The following is a 25,125-nucleotide window of genomic DNA, read 5'->3' on the forward strand; positions in this document are numbered from 1 at the left end:
GCTTATGCAAAATATGCGTGTTCATGCAGTTCCTCCACCTCCACACTGTAAGAACACACACAAATCACACAAACCCATCTATCACCACCACCACACTACACTGACGCGTTTCGAACTCAACCAGAGCTCATCTTCAGAGTGACACAACCATACACCATGCTACCAGTTGTTAGACTAACGAACCACAACCACCGTTTTAACTTGTCACTGTAACTCCCCAAGTACCCACATACGTTTTATGAAAACAAAACTAAACTACCCACAAATTATTAATAAATTTTTTAACCGTCCTTCAAAACTACCTTGATTTTTATTTATTTTATGCCTTGACAGCAAGGCATGTTTTATTAACTACTATTTCACTTGAACAGAACATGTCAAATTTGACTCATTTATTGAGACTTGTGAGATACATATGTGCTCCAAATTTCATAAACACACCTCAAATGGCTATTCAGATATTAACATCCAAAAATAGTCATTTTTATCACTGACTCACCTATAGATCAAAACTAACCCAGTTCCAGATGACCTAGAAAGGTTAAATGTGGCATCTAGATAGGTAGTTGGGTGAATACAAAGGAATAAATCAGAAACTAGTAAATTTTTATCATTTTAATATAATTTTTAAATGAAATTATACCTTTTTTTTTATTCGACTTGATGGCAAACATGCAAGTGGGTCTGCTGATGGTAAGAGGTCACTACCGCCCATAGGCACCTGCAACACCAAGGGGATTGCAGATGCGTTGCCAAACTAGAGGCCTAAGATGGGATACCTCAAGTGCCAGTAATTTCACCGGCTGTCTTACTCTCCACGCCGAAACACAACAGTGCAAGCACTGCTGCTTCACGGCAGGATTAGCGAGCAAGATGGTGGTAGCAATCCGGGCGGACCTTGCACAGGGTCCTACCACCTGCAAAAATATTTCTATATAAAAAGTATCATATCCCATCAAAAAATAAATGTGAAATGAGAGCCAAGTTCAATATTATATGCCTTGATTGTTGACTTCAACGACAAAAGAAGTGAGATCTAAATGGGTAGTTGGGTCAGTCCTGAAATTTAATTTTAACAATATAAAATATTTTATAACAACTTAAAATATCATTTATTTTTATAACTTAGGATAATATATTGAAGCCTAAGGTTGGACTTGGCTAGTTTTCTTCCATCATTCATCTTCCATGACCGTTTTGGTAGGTACTTAATAATAATTCGTATATGAGAACTAGCCAAGTCAGACCTTGGGCTATAAGCTATATTATCCTAACCTAAGTTATAAGAAGAAATTATATTTTAAGTTGTTATAAAATATTTTATATTGATAAAAATAATTTTCAGGACTCCTGAATCAGGAGTGACCATTGATCTTGGCACCCATTTAGATCTCACATCATTTGTCGTTAGTCAACAATCAAGGCATAATCATAACATTGAACTTGGCTCTCATTTCACATTCATGTTTTGATGGGATTCTATATACTTCTACTAATTAGATTGACATGAAATTTGGTATTGATATCTATGTTCAGTTTGAATGATGATCCTATAGTGACTGTAAAAAAAATCAGCCTGACTGAAAGTGTACAGCCTAAATCATGGGCAACTAGGACTTCAAATTTCTCAGACTGGTTTTTTTTTTTAATTCCCATGGGGAACCAGTATGGGGAATAAGCTAGTGTTCAACGATTGTTTTTTTACTTTATATGAAGTTGTCTTAAAATTGTCTTGTAACAGGATGAAGTTCGTATTTCGAAAACTGTGTATGACACAGAAGTTGGACAGAAATACGGTGGACAGCCTCTGTGGCACCATGTCAAATGTTTTGCGGCAGCTCGAGGGGCTCTGTTGTATCTAGCTGGAGGGGAAAGCCTTCCAGGCTTCAAGAACCTGTCCAAAAGTGACCAAGATATGGTAAAGGAAGAGATCAAGTAAGTATTCTAAACATTTTTTTTTTGTGTGAAGTACATGATTTGATTACTTCACTGAACATGTTAAACTTATTATAATTATTATTATATTATAAGGTTTTTTTGTGATAAATTCGGAATGTCAGCAGATAGTTGGATTAGCTTGATTAACACCCTTGTGCCAACACTGGTAGGGGCCAAATATTTCCTCCTAGTCCAGTTGGTAGGACACTTGGCGCGTATAGCCAGATGCGGAAGCGGATTTGCCTTGACTTATTCTGCTAAAATTTAGTTTGTATTTATTGTAAACTTATTTCATTTTTGTTCACAATCATCACCATTTTATTTTTAAGGCCAATGAAAGGTGAAGAAGTGCCATTCAAAAAGTTGAAAGAGGAACCAAAGGATGAGAAGGACTTAAAGGAGGAAAAGGACCTTCAGAAAAAACTTGAGAGTCAGAACAAACTTTTCTTTAAGCACAGGGATGCAGTGAGAGATTACAGCAAAAGCGACCTGCATGAAATTCTTGAAGCCAACAATCAAGCCTGTTTATCATCTGTTGACGAGGTTGTATTTATGATCATGACATATCGTCACTACTTTAAAAAAACTCATACCTCAAAATAAATAATTTTCTGAGTGAACTTTATGAACATTCTGTCAAGGTTCAATTTTTAACTGACTTCAAAAAAGGAGGAGGTTATCAATTCTGTTGACATACTGTTTTTAGATACGAGATTTTTTCAAAGTAGTGACGATGTCGAGTCAATGTTTTATGTGGACTTTGATTGCCTTTAAGTGAGTATATTTTGTAATTTTTATAAACATTTTATCGTAGTGTCGTGATTCAATTGCTGATATGATGGCTTTTGGAGCTCTCCTTCCTTGTCCAGAATGTAAAAATGGACAACTAGTGCTGGACACTTTTGGATACAAGTGCACAGGTATGGACTTTTTTTCTCTCTTTCTCTCTCTTTGTCTAGTCTTTCTCTCATGACTGAGGATCGAGGTCATCATTGGGTGGTGGTCCGTACTTATGTCCATCGCGGCCCTGATGACGGAGCTATACTTCGGATTTGGAGTCCCTTATTTGATTGGTCCATCTGGATTTAAAGTTTAAAGTATCACAGTAAGTACTGAAAAGAAAGCGTCAGATGTGGTTATAATAATCATTATCTTTTAAAGGAAATGTAAGTGAGTGGACAAAATGCAGCTATGTCACTCAAGACCCTAAGCGAAAGGCTATGAAAGTGCCTAAAGAGTTTAAAGAGAGTTCAGCTTTCACGAAGTATAAGCCAAAGAAAGGTGTGCGCCTGTTCGAAGCGGCACCGCCGCCTCCAGTTATTGTTAAGAAAGAAGAGCCTCTTGACCAGTAAGTGAAAAATACACAGCTTTAATTAGAAACATTTTAATTAGGGGGAGGAGGGGGTGTTATGTTCAACAGTGGACGAGCTATTTTTACCCAGGGTCCTTTTTTTATTTTCCTTTTTATTTTGGTTAGACTCGAAAAGACTCGTTTTCTCAGAGATGAAACCAAGTTACATCTCTTTTCACCAAAACCCCACATAGCTTTCGTCAAAATCGTTTCGAGTTGCATTAAAGGTATTGTTGAGTAGTAGTAATCTGTGTGTTAAATCTAATTTTCATTTTCAACAGAATAAAAAAAGACATACCTATTCCACCGATGAAGAATCTGCAATTCTTTTTATACGGGAAGCTTAAGGGCTCAAAGGAAGATATCAAACATCGCATCCTCAAACTGGGGGGACTGGTTGTTAGCAAGCTTACTGACACCACTGCGGCCGTCGTCTCTAGCAAGGCTGATGTCGAGAAAATGGGGAGCAAAATGGGGGAGATAGCAGAGAAAGAAATTGAGGTAATTATTGACTTACCAGAGCTTACCAGGGCACTTGAAGCTATTATGTACACTAGATAAGATCACGTGTTGCACAAATTACTATAAAGAGCTAATATATTTTTTTTACATTTGCTGTAATAAAAAATATGTCACACGTTCTTTGGAGAGCCATAGTCTTGAAGATTTCTGCTCAGCAAAGCGACATGACTTCCGCCTGGAGAGATTTGTCTTGTTGTGAACAAGGGTGTTTTATACAGGGTGCTAAATCCATCGCTATCGGTACGCGGCATGCGGGTCTGGCTGCCATAGAAATCAATCGTTATGACTTGTTTAAGTAAGTTTATTTTTTATTTTTAGGTTGTAGAAACATCGTTTCTGGATTTGATTGACCCAGCGACGGGATCCATAACCAAAACGTTGGAACTTATCAAGGAACATAACATTGCCGAATGGGGATCCGATGTGAGTATTTTATTTGGTTGTGTAACCTTTTTTTCTTTATTTATTTATTAATTTTCCGTACCTCAAAAGAAACAAGCAGAGACCTTTTAGGATCACTCTTGTACCTGTCTGTCTGGCTGTCACAGCCGATTTGCTCCGAAAATACTTAACAGATTGAGTTGAAAATTGGTACCCATAATATATTATGTAAGTCGGTGACCCAAAGACGACGTGTAAAGCTAAGATGAGCCTTTACGTAAATTAATGAATTTTAAACATAGCTCCCACTTTTGGAGGGTGTTAAAAAAAAATAACTTGCAAAATGTTGTTGTGACATATCAATTGAGAGGGCTTGTTGTGAGCATCTCGATTTTTTTTTATGATAAAAAGTTTTGAAATGAAGGAAATATGTAGTAGTCTAAAATTATTCATTCTCACGCCTCTTCTAATTTTGAAAAAATACACTAAATAGTTATAGGTTAAGAAAACTAAATTCAAATGTATGGAAAATTTGGCAAAATTAATGCAAGACTTTTATCTATCAGAATGTGTAGGTTATAGAGCCAAGTTAAATTTTATCCATTCTCCCCCCTCTCCGGGGTGAGCTTCACCCCCCACCCCTCGAATATGTCCGGACCGCGGTATTTTCTATTTTAAAAGAAAACCGTACACGATACATAAAAAATGTGTATGAACGAAATAATCCTAGATAAATTTACTATAAACCTTTCATACATACAAAAGCGATACCACTTACAGTTTCAGCGCAATCTGGCACCAAATACGAAATTTTTATTAATTTATCCAGTTTTTTTTGTTAATCGTTTTAGTTTTTTCAATTATTTCACACTTTACCGCCAAGATATGTATGACTAAAGTAAAGAATAGGATATGCTCTTTATAAAAAGGTATAATTCATTTCTACACTCATTCATTTGACGCTGCTATGCTATTTTGAAAATTCACCATCATCAGCTACTCTCGTCGATTAATTTGAACTTTGAAAGAGCTGGGCGGTGGTCGCCGCCGCGCGGTCAGTGCGCTTGTTCCTTTGTTCCCCACTTCCCCTACCCCGCCCGCTCTGCACGGCCACAGTAAAAGAGACAAAGTAGTGACGATGTCGAGTCAATGTTTTATGTGGACTTTGATTGCCTTAAATGAGTATATTTTGTAATTTTTATAAACATTTTATCGTAGTGTCGTATTCAATTGCTTTGATGGCTTTTGGAGCTTCCTTCCCCAGAATGTAAAAATGGACAACTAGTGCTGGACACTTTTGGATACAAGTGCACAGGTATGGACTTTTTTTCTCTCTTTCTCTCTGTTTGTCTAGTCTCTCTCTCATGACTGAGGATCGAGGTCATCATTGTGGTGGTCCGTACTTATATCCATCGCGGCCCTGATGACGGAGCTATACTTCGGATTTGGAGTCCTTATTTGATTGGTCCATCTGGATTTAAAGTATCACAAAGTACTGAAAAGAAAGCGTCAAAATGAATATTTAATCATTATCTTTTAAAGGAAATGTAAGTGAGTGGACAAAATGCACGATGTCCACTATGTGCAAAAAGCGAAAGGCCAGAGTGCGTAAACGTTTAAAGAGAGTTCAGCATTCAAGAAGATAAGAAGAAAGCTGTGCGCCTGTTCGAAGCGGCACCGCCGCCTCCAGTTATTGTTAAGAAAGAAGAGCCTCTTGACCAGTAAGTGAAAAATACACAGCTTTAATTAGAAACATTTTAATTAGGGGAGGAGGGGGTGTTATGTTCAACAGTGGACGAGCTATTTTTCCCAGGGTCCCAGTTTATTTTCCTTTTTATTTTTTAGACTCGAAAAGAAGTTTTCTAAAGATGAAATTCAACAAAGAACTCTTTTCACCAAAACCCACATAGCTTTTCAAAATCGTTTCGAGTTGCATTAAAGGTATTGTTGAGTAGTAGTAATCTGGTGTTAAATCTAATTTTCATTTTCAACAGAATAAAAAAAGATACCATTATAGGATCACTCGTGAATCTGTGTCTGTCCGTTTATATGTCATAGCCAAGGGCTCCGAAACTATCAAACATTGCATTCAAACTTGGTTCACCTATGTTAGCAAGCTTACTGACACCACTGCGGCCGTGTCGTCTAAGCAAGGCTGATGTCGAGAAAATGGGGAGCAAAATGGGGGAGATATTAGAGAAAAAAAGGTAATTATTGACTTACCAAGCTTACCAGGGCACTTGAAGCTATTATACAAGATAAGATCACGTGTTGCACAAATTACTATAAAGAGCTAATATATATTTTTTACATTTGCTGTAATAAAAAATATGTCACACGTTCTTTGGAGAGCCATAGTCTTGAAGATTTCTGCTCAGCAAAGCGACATGACTTCCGCCTGGAGAGATTTGTCTTGTTGTGAACAAGGGTTTTATACAGGGTGCTAAATCCATCGCTATCGGTACGCGGCATGCGGGTCTGGCTGCCATAGAAATCAATCGTTATGACTTGTTTAAGTAAGTTTATTTTTTATTTTTAGGTTGTAAACATCGTCTGGATTTGATGACCCAGCGACGGGATCCATAACCAAAATTGGAACTTATCAAGGAACATAACATTGCCGAATGGTAAAATGAAAGAGTTTGAAATAAATGTGTACCTTTTTTTTTTATTTATTTATTCTTTTCTTTACTTCAAAAGAAACAAGCAGAGACCTTTTAGGATCAAGAGTGACCTGTTTCTGGAGTCACAACCGATTTGCTCCGAAAATACGAACAGATTATAAAAAAAGTTAGTATTTGGTATTATATTGTCGGTGACCCAAAGACGACGTGTAAAGCTAAGATGAGCCTTTACGTAAATTAATGAATTTTAAACATAGCTCCCACTTTTGGAGGGTGTTAAAAAAAAAAATAACTTGCAAAATGTTGTTGTGACATATCAATTGAGAGGGCTTGTTGTGAGCATCTCGATTTTTTTTTATGATAAAAAGTTTTGAAATGAAGGAAATATGTAGTAGTCTAAAATTATTCATTCTCACGCCTCTTCTAATTTTGAAAAAATACACTAAATAGTTAGTAAATAGTTCTATATTAGTGATGTAACGAATGCCATTTTTTGAACATTCGCGAATGCGAATGCGAATATTCAGTTTTTCGTTCTGGCGCCAATTGTCTATGGCAGTCTCGTTCGAACGAAGTGAGTTCCGTTTGTATTTTGTTCCAAAAATTACTGAGTTTATATAAACGCATCGCAAAGTAATGAATGTGTTTTGATTTTATTAGCCTACTATTATCTAATAATTGTATTTTTTTCTGATATTCATATTTGCAAAACATACGCAGAAATTTTGCGAATGCGAGTATTCGTTACATCACTCTATATTAACAGATTACAGAAAACCTATTTTGCTGTTTAACCCGTCGCACGCCCTGCGCGCCACAGTGGCGCGTACCTAAGTACTTACTCGTGATTAGTCAATTTTTTGTTAGGTACTAGTTTCGATCACTCTTTAACCCTTCTTTGCATGGTGATGGAAATTTTCATCATAACATTTTCCTTTTAATTAAAGGTAGTTTTGCGGGTGATTGATATTTATTTTTAAGACTGTCAAGTTTCAACAACAGTACAGCATGAAATGGAACATAGTTGTGAATAAATAAATATAAACAGAATTTCGGCATTTCAAATTGGAATTCGCGGGCTCGCCGTTTCGCGCCATTTGCGAAAACTGTTGTTGTTATTCGGGAGGATATTATATTACTGCAAAAATATTGCTTTATGCGGAAAAATAAATGTGTAATAGGTATGTAATTTGATATTATGTTACTTTTGTGCATAAATTTTCGAAACTCGAAAATAAAGTAAGTAACTCGAAAGTATGTGATGGAAATTTACATAATTATGTAACGACTTCGCTCGTAAAGTATGAAACATGTTTTTTTGCCGAAACCGAAACCGAAACTTCGGTCGGACACTAATAATGATGGATATTTCCATCATATTAATAAATAGATATATTCCGTTAATCTTACTTCACAATTTCACGATTAGGTTAGTCATTGGTCGCGCGACGGGTTAAATATGCGGCATCATTAAAAATAAAGACAATTATTCTCCACGCGAGTTCGACTCACACTAAACTTCTTCTGTTCTTTTTTCTCTCTTCCTTTAACTTTTTTTGTGTATAGCCAACAAAACGAGTACCGCAAGACGTCATTGACGGGAAATCAATTCCGAAGTCTGGCAGTCTATACGCTAAATCATCAAAATCTGGTCCAACCAAACTAAAAGTCAAAGGTAATCTTTTTTTATGTGAATTTAAAATAATGTCTAACTTTTTAACACGTTCGGCCCCGGCACCCGGCAACGAACGATCCACTAAGCTCTTACACTATGCCTACGCATATCCCACAGCAGTCACTTCTATGCCAGTGATACGTATACGTGTCACAGACGTAATACATTCCGGTGCCAGTGACACAACGTCTGTAAATTTTTCGTTCTTACTCCTAAGCTAGTGACGATATCGTCATCATGGCAGAGACGCTGCTAGATTTGCAACATATTTTGAGTGACCTAGCTGATTCTTCACAACGCATTGGTCTCCGGATGAACTTGGACAAAACCAAAGTCATGATTAATGAACATGTAAGTCCGGAATCAATGAGGGCTATCGTTTTTTATCTCACTAGATGGCGCACTGTAGCGTGAGGTTTTTAAGTATGGCTTTCAAAGTCTGTTATTACGGGCGTGAAAACAAAGTTTAGATTAAAATCATATTTATTTAATACACCTTAAAACAGTACCATAAAAATATCGAGCATGCCATAGTGTTGCATAGTCCCCGTTTTGTTCGGAAAAAAGGGAGGACAAAGGTTTCCGAAAGACAAAACTGTCTCAAAACAGACATTCATTGCCCCGGAACGCATATTTGCTATAATTAATTTCAGATATTGCAAAATATTCACAAATTTATTCTAATTATAAATAAACCCGCGTAGCTCACCCAAAAACTATGAGATTTGACATTTCGGAGACCTCACGCTACACTAGCGCCTCTAGTGGCGAATTCACACGCGATAGCCCCCATTGCAGTACATGGCAACTCTCTGGAGGTTGTTAAAGAGTATGTTTACCTCGGGCAAACTTTGCAATTGGGTAAAAACAACTTTAAGAAAGAGGCCAATAGAAGAATACAGCTGGGTTGGGCAGCATATGGGAAACTTCGTCGAGTCTTTACATCGCCAATTCCACAGAACTTGAAGACGAAAGTCTTCAATCAGTGCGTCCTACCTGTCATGACATATGGTGCCGAGACGTGGACACTCACGGTTGGGCTGGTCCACAAATTTAAAGTCGCTCAGCGAGCTATGGAAAGGGCTATGCTCGGAGTTTCTCTGAAGGATCGAATTCGAAACGAGGAGATCCGACACAGAACTAAAGTCATCGACATAGCTCACCGGATAAGCAAACTGAAGTGGCAGTGGGCCGGCCATATCAGTCGAAGAACGTGAGAAGTTCTTGAGTGGAGACCGCGAATCGGCAAGCGTGGCGTAGGACGCCCTCAGACTAGGTGGAGCGATGATCTTCGCAGGTTAGCTGGCAAGAACTGGATGAGACTGGCCGAGGATCGTGCTCAGTGGCGTGCAACTGGAGAGGCCTATGTCCAGCAGTGGACTAAGATAGGTCGATGATGATGATGATGATGAGTGACACGCATGTCGTGTCAAAATAATTCGTACCTCCTAAAGGCTGACATAGCGTAAGGGCTTAGCGGAACGTTGCCGGAGCCGCATGCGATCCGATCCACTAAGCTCTTACGCTAGGCATAGCGCATATCCCACAGCAGTCGCAAATACGTGTCACTGGCATAGGAGTAAGAACTAAAAAGTCCCAGACGTGGAACTGAACATTATGTGAACGTTATCTAAATCTGACAAACTCCACGAATGCGCAGTTTAGAATGTTGGTGCCTGATTGTAAAGCCTACATTTTTGTTTTCTCTAAGGCTGGGTTCACACGGCGTCGTGTAAACGACATGTGGACGGTTCTACACAAAGTTATATGCCACTACTTATTCGATAAAACATGTACGATAAAAAATCGTGCAGGACTGCCCCGTGTGAACACAGCCTAATTCTACATTTACGCTTGCCGCGAATAACTTGCTGTATAAAAAAAAACTTATTTCTAATATGACTTTTTTTACTAACTACCCTTTATAGGAGGTACAGCAGTAGATCCCGATTCAGGTCTTGAAGACGTTGCCCATGTTTATAAAGACTGGTCGGGAAAAAAATACACAACGGTTCTCGGTAAGACAGATGTCGTAGCCCAGAAGAACTCCTATTACAAGTTGCAGGTTCTTGAGGCCGATGATAAGAAGAAGTAAGTCAACTCAACACAGTGTTTTGTATGAAACTTAATAGTACATTACTGCAGAGGCCATGAAGTACGGGATTGATGGACGAGTTCGGGGTAGACGGCCGAGTCGTAGACGAGGACGGATAAAACGAGTCCAGCAATCCCTGTTCTGGCCGAGGCTTGTATAGTGCTTTTCTCAAACAATGTGAGGAAATACTTCATCCATCCATCCATCCATCCATCCGTCCGTCCGTTCGTCCATCCGTCCGTCCGTCCGTCCCTCCGTCCGTCCGTCCATCCATCCGTCTATCCATCCGTCTATCCGTCCGTCCATCCGTCCGTCCATCCGTCCGTCCATCCGTCCGTCCATCCGTCCGCCCATCCGTCCGCCCATCCGTCCGTCCATCCGTCCGTCCGTCCGTCCGTCCATCCTTCCGTCCATCCGTCCGTCCATCCATCCATTCGTCCGTCCGTCCGTCCGTCCATCGTCGCGGCGCGTCGCATCGCATCGCATCGCAGTATCGCAAATGCTTACAGAGTAGTGGTGGTTGGCTGTTCGTAATTTTTCCTTTGTCAGTTTAATGTTAGTAAGAAAATTTAAAAAGTTAGCCTAGGCCAAGAAGTTATGTAGGGAGGTGGTAGGGAGCCATAAATGAGAAACTTCATGTCTCCATTTCGTGACATTAACGCATACATTTCCGAGCATGTTTGAGAAAAAGTATTTACAGGCTGTATTGATCATAGGGCTTTAAATGCTAGGTTCGATTCTACACCCTTAACTGAGCTCTGTACCACTACCATGAGTTTACAGTGACCGTACTCGATAGCGACGGCGTAATTTACTTGTATGGAGAATTGTACAGCGCCTCTACAAATAATTTACGCCGTCGCTATCGAGTACGGTCACTGTAAACTCATGGTTACAGTGCCCTTAGTGTAATTTTCGGTTACAAAATACGTCTCGATCGCGTTCGCGTTAAAATCTCAATTTATATGGAAACACGAATAGCGCCTCTAGCGGAACGTTTGCGATGTTCGTGTTTCCATACAAATTGGAATTTAACGCGAACGCGATCGCGACGTATTTTGTAACCGAAAATTACACTAAGGGCACAGAGCTCCTTTTGTTTGGAAACGTTTTCAAATAACTTGAATATGGATAATTTATTGGTCCTCAAAGTTTAATCGCTAAATCAGTGTAGCGGTTTTAAGACGTCGAGTTCAACGAACACAGCCCGTTCGGAAAACAGCCCGCTTATACCTATACCTATACCTATCAGTGTAGCGGCCATGTTGGTATTATCGCTGTCTCATGCTATGGGGGCATTTAAATAATTTGAGATTTCATTTGCAAACGACGAATTTCTAAGATAAACATTTATTACTGTGGCGTCACTTTAGTTTTGTATTGCATACATAAAAAATAACATTTTCATCACACTTGCTCGTCAATGATGTTATTCCTTGCCTGTATTGTATACTAAAGGGCAATGGCCTTAATTGTTCCCGCGGGAACTATGGATTTACGTGTAGTTTTTCTCCCCAAGGGAGCTATGACTTTAGTTTTAAAAAGTTAGTAGGTACGTCATTTCAGACTAAAGAGGTTTCAAGTCAGCCAACGTTTTATTTACATCTTTAAAACTTAGCTATAACCCATAAAAATCTGCTACGCTTCATGAAACTTCGTTATTTATATTTTAATTGTTTTGCAATAATTTTAGTAAATATTATTTAGCATGTTGGAACAATCTGGCCGTAAGACCATTCGAATTCTATAATTAACACAGTTCTTTTTACACGTTGAGGACAATGCTGAACATACCTTTTTACATAAGCAACAAGCTAATACACTTGGACTTAAATATCAGCACAATTAAACAGGAAATTGTAAAATATAGCAAATCGTATCAGGCCAGATTATCAAATCACATAAATCAATTGGCAACAAAACTGAAAGGCACAGGAAGCGTGCACTACAACAGACTGAAGAAGCACAGTGTCCCTGCTCTGCCAGGCAGGTTCAATGACAGCACTTGAAGGGATGCTCAGTGGAGTATTTCTCAGTTGATGACAGAGACATGAAAAGACAAAGAAGTGGCTTATTGTGTTGAGTTCACAGATTGCCACATTGCAGAAAGGAGAAACAAAAAAAAACAGTTCTTAGCATTATCTATGGTAGACGACTCGAAAAGGGGGGCTACTACGAAATTCGAAGTTCATATCGTTTTCCTGACGCTAGTATTATTTAATACGAGAGTGAGAGGGATGGTACGATACGAACTTGATTTTCGAATGTTATAGTAGCCCCCTGTATTGGCGGGTAGCCATTATTTTATTCAGTTGTTTTCTTAGTGCTTTACTTTTACCGAGCTGTGAAGTGTTTGGAACCAAAATAATTTAATTTTTTGCATATTTTTTCTCGCAATGTGATGAGAATCATTGTATGTATCACGCACGGGCCGTAAGGGGATTACAAACTCGAGTCATTTAAAGCCCTCCGCCTCCGCCGTCGGGCTTCTAATAGAATCTCGTTATTAATCCCCTTCTTACGCCCCTTAATGCACAATGTATTATTAATCTGTATGAAAAATATTAAATTAACGCTGGGCACATTTTTAAAAAGTTGCAGAACTAAAGTAGCTCAGTTATATATATATATATATACGAATATTGGAATACCCAATAAAAGTATACATTATCTCTGACCATGCACAGGGCTTTAAATTCTAGGTTCGATTATACGAATAAACGTATATGATTAGACTTACAATGGATATTTGGTTAGTGTCCGGTGTCTAGCCTATCTGGCACTCATTTTTTAGGGTTCCGTGGCCAAAATGGCGAAAACGGAACCCTTCTGGTTTCGCCATGTCTGTCTGTCTGTTTGACTGTCTGTCCGTCCGCGGCTTTGCTCAGGGACTATCAGTGCTAGAAGGCTGTAATTTTGCACGATTATATATGTAAACTATGCCGACAAAATAGTACTTTTACATTAAAAAAATAAGAACAATTTTTTTTTATAGTACCTCCCATAGACGTAATGTGGGGTGATTATAAAAGTGATGCTAAGTCCGAATTTGATAGTCTGCCACGGCGCAACTTGCCGAAAGTAACAAAAAAAAGTCATTTCCGGTGCGAAAAAAGGGGTGTTATTTAACCCATCCGATACTAAAATAAAAGTCATGGCACCAATTAGAAATTTACTGTTAGATACAGAAAAGCGATATATGTCAGTATTTTTTTTGCCGGAAGTGATCGGCAGACGCTCTCAAGGTGACCACCAGGCCCCTAAATATACCCATCTGATACCAGCATGAAACCAATTCCAGTCGGTAGGTATGAACCCTCATTTTCGGAATATATAAGTCTGCCAACGCTGTTTCTGCCGAAACACCTTGACATACGAGATTATGTGAGCAACATCTACTCCGCCAATTACAGACATTTCAATTTACATAAATTCCGGCAAAGCCGAATTTTGGTGGAGACCTTGGGTACACTATTAGTAAAAAAACCATTCTGCATTTCATCGCGGTATCAGGTACGAAATTTTGCAGTCCGCTCTCCTACTATTAGAGGTGCGAGCCGAGGTTTGAACCCACGATCTCTACTTGAGTGACCATAGGTCGAACCACTTGGCCACCACGGCTTTCATCGAATACCGGATATATTTTTCATCTCTCCTGTTCGGAAAGTTTAATTTTCATGGGTAGATAGCCGGGTGGAAAATTGCGTTTTCATCTCTATGGTGGAAAGTATTTTTTTTTTAACTTTCGATTAGCCTTGGAGTCGAAGATAATAATTGAGTTACGTCAATGACACTTTTTTTTCACGTTTCGGCATGGCCAGATGCACGCCGTGACCAAGGAGCTTAAATACAACACTGGAGGTTGAACGCCGAACATCCGTTTGAAACAAGAAATTTGATCTTTATTACGTCACGAACATATTCCATCTCTTTCTTTAGTTAGGTTAAGAAAGAGATGGAAGTCATTCGTGAAATGTGAAAGAAAGAGATGGATTATATAAATAAGTAATAAAGGTCAAACTTCTTCGTTCGGCGTTCAACCCCAGTTTCGTATATAAGCTCCTTGGTTGTGACCAAGTTGTGACCAACTCGATTTTTTTTTATAGTCGGCCGTGGCAAGTGGCCAATCGAAAAGGTACCGTTGGAGGTTGGATATAAGTAAATTCAATTTATTATTATTCTCATTTTTTGTAGTATTGTACTTTCCTCACAGTCGAAATGAAAAGTAGAGTGTCTATGTAATTACCCATTTCCCCTCGAACTATTGGCGCTCTCACTTCGTTCGAGCGCCAGAAATATCTCGGGTGAAACGGGTCACTTTCCACCCTTGGTTATCAATCTACTATATCATGCTATTTAAGATAAAAATAGGTCGTAAATGATGTTCAAATATAAACATCAAACAAATTCAACAAAGGCTGATTAACAGGTCGAAACCTGCACAGCGCATCGCGCGCTCTGTGTAAAATTTGGATTTAGATTTAATGTTGCCATATTCAGCTCCTAAATTTCCGAATATACGGCCGATGGCCAGGTCAAATATTCGGTAAATATCCGTTATTCGGTCAAACAACTTATGTTGCATGTCTAATTATATAGAAATATTACGATAACCAATAATGTCTAAACATTATTAGTTTGAAAATTATATCGCTGTCATAGAACTACGTTGTTTTGTTTCACAGTAGTTTGACTAAAAGGGTTCAGTCAGTGATTATAGGGAAGGTTTATTGTATGTTTTTTTAAGCAGCCAAATTAAACACAACTTCCTTTTTAAAGATATTGGCTATTCCGAGCATGGGGAAGAATCGGAACTACTATCGGCAAAAATAAACTTGAAGACTTCAGAGATGTTGAATATGCTGTTTTGCATTTCGAGGAGTTGTTCACGGAAAAGACTCAGAATGATTGGTCGCAGAAGAAATATATTAAGGTAATTATTTCATTTCAACTCTTCGCCAGCTCTTCTCACAAAAGGCTTCGTCTTAGTCCACAATTGAGCACACTTAAATTCTTTTTTGTTCACAATTTTTCCCTTCACCAAAAACATAGGTTAATTTAAGTTGCTAAAAAAACTCCAGGCTCTTTACTAGCTATTAAATTCGGATTAAATTAAATTCTTGAATTAGAGTTTCAACTTCTAATCAGATGGCTCGCCCAGGTAATGTTCAAGGCTTATATATCTTAAACTAAAGAGTAGATGATAGGCTTTGTATTTATATCAGTAGTGTCAGGCGCGGCGCACACCGCGATATAGGTATAGGTATTCTGAAAGTATCAAAACACCCCACGCCGGCGTGGGTTAACTCACTAGGGCTATGAGCACCGCCCGGCATGCACGCTTACAATCTCGCTCGAACTAGTCGCGCCGCGTAACGCTACGTGTAGCTGTGTGATTTTCGGGAAACTGGTTCAAGTTGAGTGAAAAGAAATATTAAACCTAAAATAAACCTCGCGAGTTTATGATTGGTGAGGATATTAGAATATCTATCTATCATGAAATAGCGTGGTGTTGGATTTTTGGGATGAGGAATAGGTATATATTTACTATTGTCAATAGCTTATTGTAATTGTCATGGTTTAAATTAATGTTTTGATATGTTTTGTTTAATGAATTTTTAATTTTATTACTGTTAAATTATTATTTTTAATGACATTTATTGATTAAATTAAATAATTTATTATGTAAAGTATTGACAAATTGTGTGGCTAGCTATTTAAAGATTGTCAGACTTGTCTATCGCATTGGGCATATTTACCTGTAAGGATAGATTAAGTTTTGTGAAATAAGAAATAAATATTTAAATTCTATAGTTTGAGCGCTGAAACAGTATATGTATAGCCACACTAAACAGTATGGATACTACATAATGTTATCTAAACGTGAATTTATTTTTTGGAAATCATAATAATTTCATTAATTGCAAGACTAAAATTCTTACTATTTTCTATTCTGTACATAACATTACACTAACTAACCCAATTCTGTTCGAAATAATTTAAAGTGCAAGTGCGACAAAAGAACAGATAGGTAATTCGCGATTTACCAATGCCCACTGCGGGTGTACAAAACCTTTGAGGCAGCCGACGACGCATTCGGCACGCGACCTTGTACAATTATCCATTTTGTGACCGTCGGAGATCGTAGGCGTAACCTAAGTATTTGTCCGAATTTACTTTTAAGTTATATATGAGTATTATTTTTTTATTGATTTACAACCCTATCCTAAACCAAAACGTTGGTGCTCAATAATAACGACCTTCGCGCGCAGCACTAGAGTTCAATGTTGCTTGATGGTGCGCGGTGATGTTGCTAATAAAAATTACGTAGGCATATAAAATGGCGGCTTTCGTCAACATCAAAAGAGAGAACCTTCTGTACTTGTACTATTACTTATTCTGTGGTAGTTTGGACTCATTATAACATGATAATGCCCATTTTACACTGCAGGCTATGCGGACTATGCTTCCACTGAATAAGGACTCATAAGTTTGTTACACTTACTCCGGTTCGCTCAATCCATTGCCTCTCGTTCCGCTCTTTTTTAGTGGAAGGCGGGCATTATCAAGTGGAAATATTAGGTATCACTTATAAATATTTTTTTTTGTTTTTCTATAGTATCCCGACGCATACTATCCTATTGAAGTCGACTATGAAGATAATACAGCAACAGCCGATCTGAAAACTGATGTTGATTGCAAACTACCGATGCCCGTACAAAAACTAGTAATGCAGATATTTGATATTAACGTTATGAAGAAGACACTTCTTGAATTCGAGGTACTGTCAACAATTTTACCTTCTTAGCCCACTCTAGGGATTGGTGATGTGTCGACGTAATAAGTAACATGTTACCACCTATACTATTAAGTTATGTTCCAAATGAACTGTATCCCAAGTACAACGTACCTGCCGACCGCCCATACATTTCAATCACAGCTGGTTAGCTGGCATTCTGTTTTCCGTACTTAATGGAAAATGTAGAGGAACTTGGAATACACTGTCTGTGATGGCCTGATGGCGCTAATATACCTGCTATGCACAAACGTGGCAATGCTTTGGCTCGAAAGTGCTGTAATTTAATTTACACTTACTCACACTACATGTAATATTTTTTTGTTTACTTATCAATGTTTATTTTAGCTTGACACGGAAAAGATGCCACTTGGAAAACTGTCAAAGAAACAAATCAAGGCTGGGTATCAAGTGCTTTCAGACTTGCTTAATCACCTGACTAAGGAGCAAACCAGTCAGAACAAAATTGTAGACGCCACTAACAGGTATAATAAAATACTTTTTATTCATTACATTAATCAAAAAACATCACTAAATAGTGCCTCACTATTATCTTATACTATTAGAAATTAGACGAACAACGTTCATACTATACATGGGTTTCTTGTTCGGTATTGGATTATTTTTTATTTCATAAATTAATACTTCACATTCACAATGCCTGTTATCGAATAAATACAGAAACAAATTTTTCTTTTTTCTCTAGAATACTTATGGTTTTTTGAGTGAAATAGGAGCTTGGTACAGTATTTTATACATTCATTCATCCTTTTCGTAACAATATACACTTCTCTTATCTAAGTATAAACAATTACGTGCCACAAGCGATAAACTTTTTTTTTTTTTTTTTTTTTTAATTCGACTGGATGGCAAACGAACAAGTGGGTCTCCTGATGGTAAGAGATCACCACCGCCCATAGACAACTGCAACACCTGGGTATTGCAGATGCGTTGCCAACCTAGAGGCCAAAGAAGGAATACCTCAAGTGCCAGTTATTTCACCGGCTGTCTTACTCTCCACGCCGAAACACAACAGTGCAAGCACTGCTACTTCACGGCAGGATTAGCGAGCAAGATGGTGGTAGCAATCCGGGCGGACCTTGCACAAGGTCCTACCACCTGCTCACCTGCTAACCTAACACAAGTGGTTCTCTCAAGTGGTGTCAGATTACACCCTGGGCGCCAAGGGGGGTTCAACACTACGCATGATATGGGTCCCAAGGGTACCGCAATCTTGGGTTCAAATTTGTGCCTCTGGGATATAAAGGGGTAATGAGTGCGAGCAGGATCCGGGGTCGGACAGGTAATCTACCTTTACAAATAACAAAATTATGAAGGTTTGAAATTCAAGAATAGACAGAGGAAGACATACTTGCGTGTGAAGTCACACGCAAGTAGCGCCATACTTGCTGCATAGAGAAAAGCGTTTGAGAAAGAGAGGTATATAGATTTTTCAAACAATCACTATAAATCCAATTTTCAAGCGATTTAAGTTTTGACTTTGCTATACAGTGTCTGTATATCTATATTTTCATAATAATAATATGTAGGATATGGAATATTCAAGAGTTGTTAAATACAAATAGTGGTTGGCAACTCAAATAGTTGAATAAATTTATGAATTTATCGTTCTTTTTTTAGGTTCTACACCCTAGTCCCTCATAATTTCGGCGTTGACAATCCGCCGCTGCTGGATAATGTCGAAGCCATTAAATCTAAGATCGAGATGTTAGACAACCTGCTAGAAATTGAAATAGCTTACAGTCTGCTGAAATCAGGTACCTGTTGCATCACTTCTATCATTTTAGCATTACGAATTTGTTACATGCATTGTTTGGTTCTAACAATCCTTACTAATATTATAAATGTGAAAGTGAGTATGTTTGTGTGTTACGCTTTAAGTACTCAATCGATCGTGATGCGATTTGGCATGGAGATAGTTTGAGACCCTGAGGAAGACAAAGGACAATTTTTATCCCAGTAAATTGTATAGTTTCGTGGGCGCGCGATAAACAAATATTCGAAGACGAAGTCACATGTAGGAGCTGTTAAGAATATAAAACTTTTAAAAATAAATGGAAGCTAGAAATGTTTTCAAATTAAATTATGGTGGACGATCACTAGAATGTCCTAGTGATATAGCGAGAAGCGAGTAAAGAGAGAAGCAGTGAGAGTCAACAGTCTGCTATTAACAATCAATATAATGCACTTCTTTCATCACATCACACAGAACACAGGATCTATATCTATTCGTATGCTGCTTTAACGGAAAAAAAATGACGATGGTTGATTTCCTCGCAGGAGATAGGACAGCTGTCTAGCCTGTAATAAGCACTACGCGGCTGCTTTTATTCACTGAATATTAAGCATCGATATTGGTTGTGGCTTGAAACCGAAAATTATTGTTGCAGATTCTGGCGATTCTACAAGTCCGATTGAAGCGCACTACCTCAAGTTGAAGGCTGAGATAATACCTGTCGACAAAGCCTCGCCCGAGTTCCAAATGATACTAAAGTACACTACCAATACCCACGCGGCTACGCACTCCAATTACAAGCTGAATATACAACAGGTGTGTTCGAACGCTGTGTTTAACGTTTGGTTTAATACGTAAATGATTTTGTTTCAATATAGTTTCTTTATTCAAGACAAGGTCTCCATTTCGGACTTTTCCAATTTTGTACATACTGTATGAATGCTTTCGTCAATATCAGACAATCACAGCTTTTGCCTGATCTTGTGGCAAGTAAATATTATATTGTTATTAACTGTGATGTAATTCCAGGTATTCAAAGTAGTCCGCGACGGTGAAGAGAAGCGCTACAAACCGTTCAAAAAACTACACAACCGCCGACTGTTATGGCATGGCTCCCGTGTCACCAACTTTGCTGGCATTCTTTCCCAAGGTTTGTATCCTTTTGAACACAAGTTAATTTAAACTACTTTTTTATAACTTGTTTTCTTTTGTATAAAATGTACATTACGTTTTAAGGTTTACGTATTGCACCGCCCGAAGCACCAGTGACCGGCTACATGTTCGGAAAAGGCATATATTTCGCAGATATGGTTTCCAAGTCTGCTAACTATTGTAACACAAATCCGTCTAATCCGAACGGCGTCATGATGTTGTGCGAAGTTGCTCTGGGCGAAATGTAAGTATAAAAAAGAGTAGAGTATCTGCACATCCACAAGTAGGTACAAAAAAATTGCTCTGCATCGAATCAGAGTCTCCTCACCTCATTTTCACGTCGTAGACCTATTGTGTAACACAGTTGAAATAACAATCGTTTTCACTACTTCGTTCTGTCACACGGTATGCGACGTAGTGACGTTTTTTAAATTATTGTGTATCCAAGAGCGGATCCAGGGGGCGTCATGACCAAAAACCTCCCGGGCCCTTGGCTAGTTTTAATAAAAATGCAATATTTCTGCGACAAAATAGGAGAATTATGTAATTTAATTATAACTACAATTTTAACATGTGACCCCCCTTGCTATAAAGCTGTGCCTTTGTGTGTGCGTGTGTGTGTGTGTGTGTGTGTGTGTGTGTGTGTGTGTGTGTGTGTGCGTGTGCGTGTGCTTGCGTGCGTGCTTGCGTGCGTGCGTGCGTGTGTGTGTGCGCGTGCGCACGCGTGCGTGAGTGCGTGTGTGTGTGTCTGTCTTCATGCTCAAACCGCTGGACTGATTTCGATCAAATTTGCGATGGAGATAGTTTGAAACCCTGGAAAGATTATAGGATAGTTTTATCGCGTGAAATTGCATAATTCCAGCTGGAGAAACTAATTCTACGCAAACGGAGTCGCGAGGAAAAGCCAGTATTAGTATAATACTGCACCATTAAAGTAAACCCAGGATTAAAGTAAAGGGGCGATATTAATATAGCCTTACCTGCTTATCCAATTCAGGAAGGAGTGCACGGCAGCGTCGTACATAGAGAAGCTGCCAGCGGGCAAGCACTCGACGTGGGGCGTGGGGCGCACGCAGCCGGACCCGGCGCAGACGCTCACGCTTGACTGCGGCACCGTCGTGCCACTCGGCACGCCTGTTGCCAACCCCATCAATACTGCGCTCTTGTACAACGAGTATCCTTTTTACCCCGACTGAGCTTTTGTTTTTAACCTGTATGTATGTCCATTCCTATGTCCACTCGTGGCTCAACGGCTGAACTAATTTTTAAAACGATGCGTCATTAGATTCGTTTTGATGACGCGAGTTTCACTAGGTACTTACAGTTATTTAAAAAAAAAAATACCAGGTATTGTGCGCTTTAAAGTGCTAGCTTCGATATCAAAATAAAGGGCTTCAAAAGGCCAGTTCAAATAGAACTAACCTATATTAATTAATAGCTAAATAATATGGCTAGTTTTTAGTGATAAATCATAGGAAAAAACTTACCCACTGTACTGAAAATGGTGGTAGTGAATAACAAATAATAATATTGTGAGCTTATTTATTTACCAATTTACACCAAGGGACCCCTACATCTCTCTGTAATTATTATTTTTATCTATATATTTCTAATTTACTTATGTACCGACTAGTCGGGAAAACAGGCCGTCCGGCCACATTTTTACATAAAAGATTACAAACCTCGTCTGCGAACAGGGATACGGTATTTTACTATTTTGTATATGTTTTATAAATTAAAACTACACAATGCCTGAATCGAATAGAAAAAGAATTTTTAAGCTTCCTTTAAAATTAACAAAGTTATAAAGGTTTGAAATTCAAGATTAGACAGAGAAAACCATACTGGCATGTGACGTCACACGCCAGTACCGCCATACTTGCTGCATAGAGAGAAGCGTTTGAGAACGAGACAGGTATATAGATTTTTCAAAAAATCACTATAAATCCAATTTTCAAACGATTTAAATTTTCTCTTCGCTAAACACTATCTGTATATCTATATTTTCGTAATAATCTTAAGATATGGCAAAATCAGGAGTTGTCAAATACCGTATTGCCGGCCGAGTAGTTATAGATGGCCGAGTTTTAACGAGGCCATCTAGAGATAAGTCAAGTCAAAGTCAAAATATCTTTATTCAATTTAGGCTAAAACAAGCACTTATGAATGTAAAAAAAAACCTACCAAACCTCTGTTGAGAAGAATCCGGCAAGAAACTCAACGAGGTATATTACTTGTCTTGTAACATGTCGGCCGGTGTACCAAATAAAACACTACACGTCACTAAAACGAACAAAACTATTAATAAAAATATGAACGCATGACAAGTCGCGCCACTAGCGGACGGAAACGAACGTTCCTGAGGAGTCCAAACTTAGCCTGAAGCAATGAACCTCGACACCAATCAGTCTGCTAGTCGACCCACATTTAATCGTTAACGTTTTTTTGCAATCGTTTCCTTAGCACAGTTTCAGGTTCATCGTGTACGACGTCGCGCAAGTCAACGTTAAGTATTTGCTGCAGATGGAGTTCAAGTACAAATATTAAATACTTAATTTCTGTCATTTGTTTTCTCAGCGAAATTAAGATTATTTATACTTAAAACTATCTGTTACCTTATTATAAACCAGTGATAAAAGTCTATTGTATTTGAATGAAAACAATTATTGAAATAGATGAGTAAGTTTTGTTTTAACATTTTTGTGTTTTTTATAATTCTTATCTTGATTGTTATTTGTTACTGCTGCAACATATACATGGCTGGTACTACAATTGTAGTAAGTAGATGACAGGGTTATTTTAGCATCCGACGTTTTAATGGCACTTACAGTTAGTCGCAGTTTGGGGTTAGCCGCGCTGTTTTAGCTCGCCATCGCTCTTCAAAGTATCGCTTCAGAAAGAGACGGTGTGCTAAAACTGCAAGGCAACCCGCGTCATGCGTACATAGCCTAAAGCCCCATTCACGTTTATCTGGTTCTAATGCGTCACGACACAACACGACAGATAAATGTGAATACGGCTTAAGACGAAAACGAGTAACTTAGTCCAAATTAGCATCTCAAATAATTTGAACCTTAAATTATGTTGACTCCATAGTTCCTTTCCGTCTAACCTTGCTGTGAAAAACTTCGGACCCTAGTTATTATGTTTGTTTTCTTGTAAGTGACTAGTAATGCTACTGTATTTTTATTTCATTCCACATAATGATTTCATGAATAATAAATATTTCTTACAAAAAATAATGTTTTTTTTTTTCTTCCCTGATCAACATTATTTATCGTATGGCTTTTCTCTACTTAAACTAAATATTTAATAGGTTAGATTTAAGGTATGCTAGTGCATCTGTCGAGAGGGTTTTAATGTCTGCCGATTGCCCGCTAAATTTAGTGATTGGGCACTCGAAGACCATATAGTGACTGTTTGCTCCGGGCAGCCACACGGACACCGTGGCGACTCGCACCACTCCCACTTGTGCCACAGGGACGCACAGTTACCATCCTCTGTCCCGATTCTGTTCAGCAGGCACCAGACACGCCGGGGCTCCTCGAAACCCGCTGGCCGGCACCTGACATCAAGCTCGAACAAGTCCCTTGATAAATGCCTAGATTCCCAATCTGCTGTCCAGGAATCAAACATGGTTTTTTCGGGCTCTGGGTCATGAACCTTTAGCGCGGGAGGATGGCGGGACTTTAGCCTAGTGGCCTTGAACTCATCAAGGTCCTGGTGTATGGGCAGCTCTGCGTTCGATCGGATTTTTGTCAGCTCGCGGTTGAGGCAATTCTCTCTGTGCGAGTGTGGCGGTAGAATGTGGCTGAGTGCTGGCAACCAGTATGTGGGAGTCGATTTAAGACAGCCGGTGATAAGGCGCATCGTGTGGTTCAGTTGGACATCAATTGCGTAAGTGTGGGCGCTGTTCAACCAGGCCGCCGAGCAGTACTCAGCAGTCGAGTATACCAACGATAATGCCGTGGTTAGAAGTGTGGACGCGCTGGCGCCCCAGGTAGTACCAGTGAGTTTTTGGACGATACTGTTGCGGTTCTTCAGCTTAGCGGACAGTTTGTCGAGGTGTTGTCTAAAGCTAAGACTTCTATCCAGCGTTACTCCCAGGTACTTGGGGTAGAAGTTATGGTGGAGAAGTTTATTTCTAAATTTTACCCTTAGCTCCGTGTTGGCAAGCTTGTTGCACAGATGGAAGCAGGAGACCTCAGTTTTCGAAGCGTTAGGACACAGACAACATGAAATACGGCTTTAGACTCGCAAGTTTGATATTTCATAGCGCCTACAGACTCACGCGAGAAGTCTTGCCGAGGAAATTGCACGAAAACCGAGAAGGCATCTACACTCCTGACCTTCTCATTTGCATTCTCGATCGTTATCCGGAATGGACGACTTTGCAGACATTAAGTCCACGGTCGCACTAAGGCTGAACAAGAATGTAATACCGTTCTCGTGTCTCGCCCGAGAAACCCTTTGAAAATACCGACACCGATCGGAGAACAGGCGAGCGCGAGAACGAGACGGCGAGAAAGCGATCACATTCACGCTTCTCGGGTGTTCTCGGGGGTTCTCGGCGTGAGTCACAGAGTACTTTTTATATGCGTGAGTCTGTAGGCGCTATCAAATACCTTCTATCAAAATCCGATATATTTATTCGCATAATAGCACAAATCGACATACAGTGTGTATACATACACACTGTAACTGTTTAACTTTTGTAATTAACTTCATTTGACCTGTTGAATATTCCCTGAAAGTTAACGGAAATAAGAAATAACACGTATATGATGTGATACGGTATACGGTTCATTTTTTTTGGATATTGTTGCCTCGATGGA

General features: G+C 39.0%; 1 protein-coding gene across 1 annotated transcript; it reads left to right on the plus strand.

Moving 5' to 3' along the window:
• Window positions 1-1,824: 1,824 nt before the first annotated feature.
• Parp1 (Poly-(ADP-ribose) polymerase) lies at window positions 1,825-23,514 on the plus strand. Its single transcript, XM_074095255.1, has 17 exons — window positions 1,825-1,935; window positions 2,268-2,481; window positions 2,753-2,858; window positions 3,100-3,286; window positions 3,571-3,790; window positions 4,130-4,234; window positions 8,383-8,491; window positions 10,420-10,582; window positions 15,366-15,519; window positions 17,206-17,367; window positions 17,731-17,867; window positions 19,024-19,160; window positions 19,794-19,954; window positions 20,168-20,288; window positions 20,375-20,534; window positions 21,288-21,464; window positions 22,765-23,514. The coding sequence occupies exons 1-17, from the start codon at window positions 1,916-1,918 to the stop codon at window positions 22,835-22,837; spliced, it is 2,406 nt and encodes an 801-aa protein (XP_073951356.1). The 5' UTR covers window positions 1,825-1,915; the 3' UTR covers window positions 22,838-23,514.
• Window positions 23,515-25,125: the final 1,611 nt, after the last annotated feature.

The sequence above is a fragment of the Choristoneura fumiferana genome, chromosome 12 (assembly GCF_025370935.1).
Source record: "Choristoneura fumiferana chromosome 12, NRCan_CFum_1, whole genome shotgun sequence".
Taxonomy (NCBI): Eukaryota; Metazoa; Arthropoda; class Insecta; order Lepidoptera; family Tortricidae; genus Choristoneura; species Choristoneura fumiferana.

Excerpts from the sequence above, each read along its gene's own strand:
- Parp1 (XM_074095255.1), top strand. The coding sequence starts at position 1,916 with ATGGTAAAGGAAGAGATCAA. Across the intron at positions 15,520-17,205 it reads CGCAGAAGAAATATATTAAG|TATCCCGACGCATACTATCC; the intron begins GTAATTATTTCA and ends GTTTTTCTATAG. Across the intron at positions 17,368-17,730 it reads AGACACTTCTTGAATTCGAG|CTTGACACGGAAAAGATGCC; the intron begins GTACTGTCAACA and ends TGTTTATTTTAG.